We start from the raw sequence: 4,788 nt of genomic DNA, 5'->3' as shown, positions 1-4,788 counted from the left end.
TCACGTGTTCGGAGAGAGGGATCACTTTTCGTCATTAATCTATATTTATACCTCTTTTCGATCCCTTTACGTGAGAGAGAGAGAGAGAGAGAGAGAGAGAGAGAGAGAGAGAGAGAGAGAGAGAGAGAGAGATTAGTTAAGAATTAATTAAGGCTCCATCGAGCAAGTTCCAAAGCTCTTGCCCAAACATAGGAGCAAACAATCAGCTGAAGTTAATTTGTCTTTGTAATTGAAAAAAAAAATAACAGTAGCAATGTCTTTGATTGGCGAGAAAGAATAAAAGGAGATTCGGGGATGAACGATGAAATAAAAAGGAAATTGAGGTTTCTCAGGATTTGATAAACGAGATCCCTGGTGTTAATGAGAGAAAATAAATGAGATTTTAGAGTAAATATACGACATTATGGTAGTTTATGGAAGATAAACTAGATTTTGGATTAACATCAAAGCATAAACCATAGACTGAAGACTAAGGAAGTAAAACGACAAGTACACTTTCTTGAATTTTGAGGAAAAATATCCTATAAATTACGTCAATGGGCTTTAAAAGTGAAGTCAGTTGAACCTGATTCTACAGAGAAACATCATTTGAATAACATCACACACGCTCGTACACTGTAACGGTATTTCTTATTTTTTGTATATTGTCGTTATCCCTCTCCCCTGTCACTGGTATCTTGTTCATTCCTGTATTTTCCTGCATCATTGTGTTTGAATTTTTATGCTGTTCTTGACTGGAACGGGTCGTATAAATACTCAAGGTCCGACCAAATAAAAGTTCAGTTGCATTGTGCTTGACCGCCTACATCAGAATGGCCTTGTAGTCCGGTATAACTAGTGTACCCTTGTCGCCAACGAAGTATCAGTCTTAGGGCACCGCATCACTTATGAAGGAGTCCACCACCTCCCTGAAAAGGTAGCAGCCATTCAGAACTTACCCACGCCCTCGACCGTCAAAGCACTGCAAGAATTCTTGAGCATGACCAACTATTACCACCGTTTCCTACCAGCCATCACCACCACTCTTGCCTCACCTGTACGCCTCCCTCAATGGCAAGCCAAAAGACCTAAAGTGGGGTCCCCTTAAAGAAGCGGCCTTCTGCAATGCAAAGAATGCCCTATCAACTGCTGCAGCTTCCACTTTTCTTGTGCCACATGCACCCCTCCTTCTCTCCTCCAATGCCACTGACGTAGCTATTGGGGTAGTCCTCAAGCAGGCGGTCAACGGCTCGGCCACACCCAACCCCCCCCCACCCCCGGCCTTCAGTAGAAAACTGTTCAAGGCGGAATCCGGCTGCACTATCTTTGATCGTGAATTGGTGTCATTGCACTTGGCTGCCCGTCACTTCTGCCGCTTATTGGAGGGTTTGCCACCCTCTCATCATTTGCATTGACCCCATGCCTCTGGTAGACGCCTTCACTCGACAGCCCGATGCCTAGTCCGTCCGTCAACGCTGACATCTCTCTGCCGTGGCTGGATACAATTGTACCCTTCAGCACTTCCCTGGGAAAATGAATCCCTTGCCGATGCCCTGTCAAGAAACAAATTGGGCGCCATTCACCTGGATTGGATTAGAATGCCATGGGAGAATCCCAACGAAAAGATCCATAGTACCAAGCATGTATGACATCCTGCACATCCTTCCGTTGGGAGGTCGTCACTCTTGACGAGTCCACTGCTACCCTCATCTGTGACATCAATACTGCTAAACCTAAGCCACGGATACCTTCTCTCATACGCCAACAGGTGTTCGATTTCATTTATGGCCTTTCACATCCCTCGTGCCGTCCTACTGCACAGCTATTAAAGACAAAGTTCCTTCGGCAAGGCATTACTAAGGATGCTGAGGATTGGGTATGCGCCTGTACTTCATCCCAAACCTCAAAAGTATATCGACACACGGATTCACGAATGGGCACCTTTCATCAACCTCAAGGGTGCTTTGCCCGCATTAATGTCGATGATATAGGTCCCTTTCTCTAATCACAAGGATATTGTTACCTGTTTAGTGTCATCAACCACTCCACACGTTGGCCTGAAGCCATTCCCATGGAAACTGCAAGGTCCATGTCATGAACATTTGCCTTACTCTCAGGATGGACAGCAAGATTTGGTATCCCTGAGCATGTTACTTCCGACAGGGGTACCACTTTCACCTCTCAATTGTGGACATCATTAGCGAATCTACTGGGTATCATCCTTCCTCAGACAACCGTATACAAACCTGCGGCCAACGGTATGGTTGAAGACTTCACCATACCCTCAAAGCAGCTTTGATGTCTCACTGCCAGGACTACAACTGGTTTACCCAGCTTTCATGGGTCCTCCTGGAAATAAGGCCCACTCCTAAAAATGTCGTGGATGTCTCAGCAGCTGGAATGGTATATGGCAATGATTTGGTCGTCCCTATAGAATTTTTTCCATCTGCAACCCCCTCCGACAATCTCAAGCTCATAAGTCACATTGTGGAAAAATTTACTCTATGCTGGCAGACTTACAAGCCCCAAGCTAAGCAACGCATACTAAATGATCTGCAATGACACTAGTAATCCACCGTTAATGGCCCCTTACATGGGTATTTTCCTCGTGATCTGCTGTACGCCGAAAGCATGCCTACTCAATATGAGTAAAAAGAAAGCTGGATCACCATTATTCGCCTAAAACCTGCATATCTACTGACTTATAACCCGCATACTGTAAGCCTCTCAAGAGCAGGGTGCCATATTTCACATGTATGCCTTTTTGTAGGGGGGAGAGCCATATACCGCACGTGTATCACACACGCTCGTACACTGTAATGTTATTTCTCATTCTTAGTATATTGTCGTTATCGCTCTCCCCTGTCACTGATAACTTGTTCATTCTTGTATTTTCCTGGACCATTGTGTGTGAGTTTTTAGAGCCGGATTTTACTGGAAAGGGTTGTATAAATACTCAAGCTCCGACCAAGTAAAGTTCATTTGCATTCACGAGAATCTCTCAGTTACAACCCAACAGCTCGCCGGTACAAGAGAGTGAAGTCAAATGAGCCTTACTCTGAGGAAGAACATCATCAAATTGACGTCGATGGGCCTTAACAAGTGATGTTAGTCGATTCTGATTCTCATAAGAAACATCATAAAAACGACAATGGGTTTTGATAAGTGAAGTCGATTGAACCTGTTTCTGAGGGTAAAAGTAACCTAACCAGTGGAAAACAGAAGAGCTCATTAAGGGTAATATCGAATAACAAAGAAGTATAAATAGTGGCCCTCGTGTAAACAAGAATGTTGATGAACAGATATCATAAAGGGTGCCATTATTGATTTATTTCCATTAAATTTCACGAAGAGCATTGAACCACATATCTAAAATAGTAGTTAAGATGATAAACTGTTAATTAGTTATGCATATTATGCACCTCACAAGTGATGGCATCGCAAATACGTTAATTAATGTTAAAATAAGATCAATGAGGAAACCAGTCTAAAACAAATACTTTTGAAGTCCAGAGAATCTTTAAAACGATGACATTTTCTTATATATCCGCAATTGTTTCTTTTGTTATCCTACGATTTGGATGAGATACAGATTCGAATAAGATACAGTTGTACATAAAAATTCCTGACCCACCTCGCTACCCTCTCATACTCTAACTGCTCGTTGGGAAATCGCCACCCGCTATGCCATTTCTCCTTGCACAAGCTGTTTGGTTACTAGCCGCTCAGTAAGGGTGTAACGGGATGCATTTCGTTCAGAGCAAGGTGTACCAAGAATTTCTACGTCCAACTGTACCTATTGGTTAGTCGACTACGGTTGATCAAAGCCCGGAGGGGAAGGGGAATATATTTAAAGTTATTCAATTGAAGGGTATCATACCAACATATATAAGTGGGTGGTCATCTGATGACCTGCTGTACTAGTGCGGCATAACTAAACCAGGATGGTTTGCTGAGACCAATCAGAAAAAACTCTCCTTCTATCACAAACTTGCAGTGCTTAACGTGGTGATGAAAACTGGCCATACCCCAGACATGAATAAGGACATGTATGAGGCCTTTGTCCTTCAGTGACATTTGTTGTGTTTGTTGTATGTATATATGTATGTAGGCATTATACATATATACATACATACATATATCTTTATATTATATATATACACATACAGTATATATATATATATATATATATATATATATATATATATATATATATATATATATATATATATATATACACACACACACACACACACACACATATATATATATATATATATATATATATATATATATATATATATATATATATATATATATGTAAATGTTTATATGTATAAAATGTTTATATCCGCACATATATGTATGTGTGTGATTGCGTAATTATGTATCAACATAAATACTTACATAAATGTATAAAACTATCAAACGTAAATTCGGCCTAATTAAGGCCAACAAGTATACTGTATATAGGTTGAGTTGGAGTCAGGAATCTCTCATGGGTATAAAGTTTTCATAGTTCATTTTCCCGATACGATACAAGTTTTCAGTGGAAAACTTAGTGTCTAAAAAGCATGATGTAGTTTTAGAAGTTTATACGTTAATGTAGCTATTAATAAAACTCCTACTAATTTCATGATACCCAATAATCTATGTAGAATCGTATATACATATATAAGTACAGCAACAGAAACAAAAGCAGCTGTTTCTAGTGCACTGCAGGACAAAAGCCTCAAAAATGTTAATTTATGTTTAGAATTTGGAAAGTTTTCATCACCACGCTTTCCATTCCGGATTGGCAATGGTGGG

The 4,788-nt window shown here is 40.6% G+C and overlaps 1 protein-coding gene across 1 annotated transcript; it reads left to right on the top strand.

The window, feature by feature from the left end:
• Window positions 1–536: 536 nt before the first annotated feature.
• Window positions 537–1,394, top strand: LOC137619029 (uncharacterized). Its single transcript, XM_068349228.1, has 2 exons — window positions 537–554; window positions 1,011–1,394. Exons 1-2 carry the CDS (start codon window positions 537–539, stop codon window positions 1,392–1,394), a joined length of 402 nt encoding a protein of 133 aa, XP_068205329.1.
• The last annotated feature ends 3,394 nt before the right edge of the window (window positions 1,395–4,788 follow it).

The sequence above is a fragment of the Palaemon carinicauda genome, chromosome 25 (assembly GCF_036898095.1).
Source record: "Palaemon carinicauda isolate YSFRI2023 chromosome 25, ASM3689809v2, whole genome shotgun sequence".
NCBI lineage: Eukaryota > Metazoa > Arthropoda > Malacostraca > Decapoda > Palaemonidae > Palaemon > Palaemon carinicauda.
The sequence above is the reverse complement of the archived record's forward strand: the minus strand, read 5'-3'. Positions and strand labels throughout refer to the sequence as shown.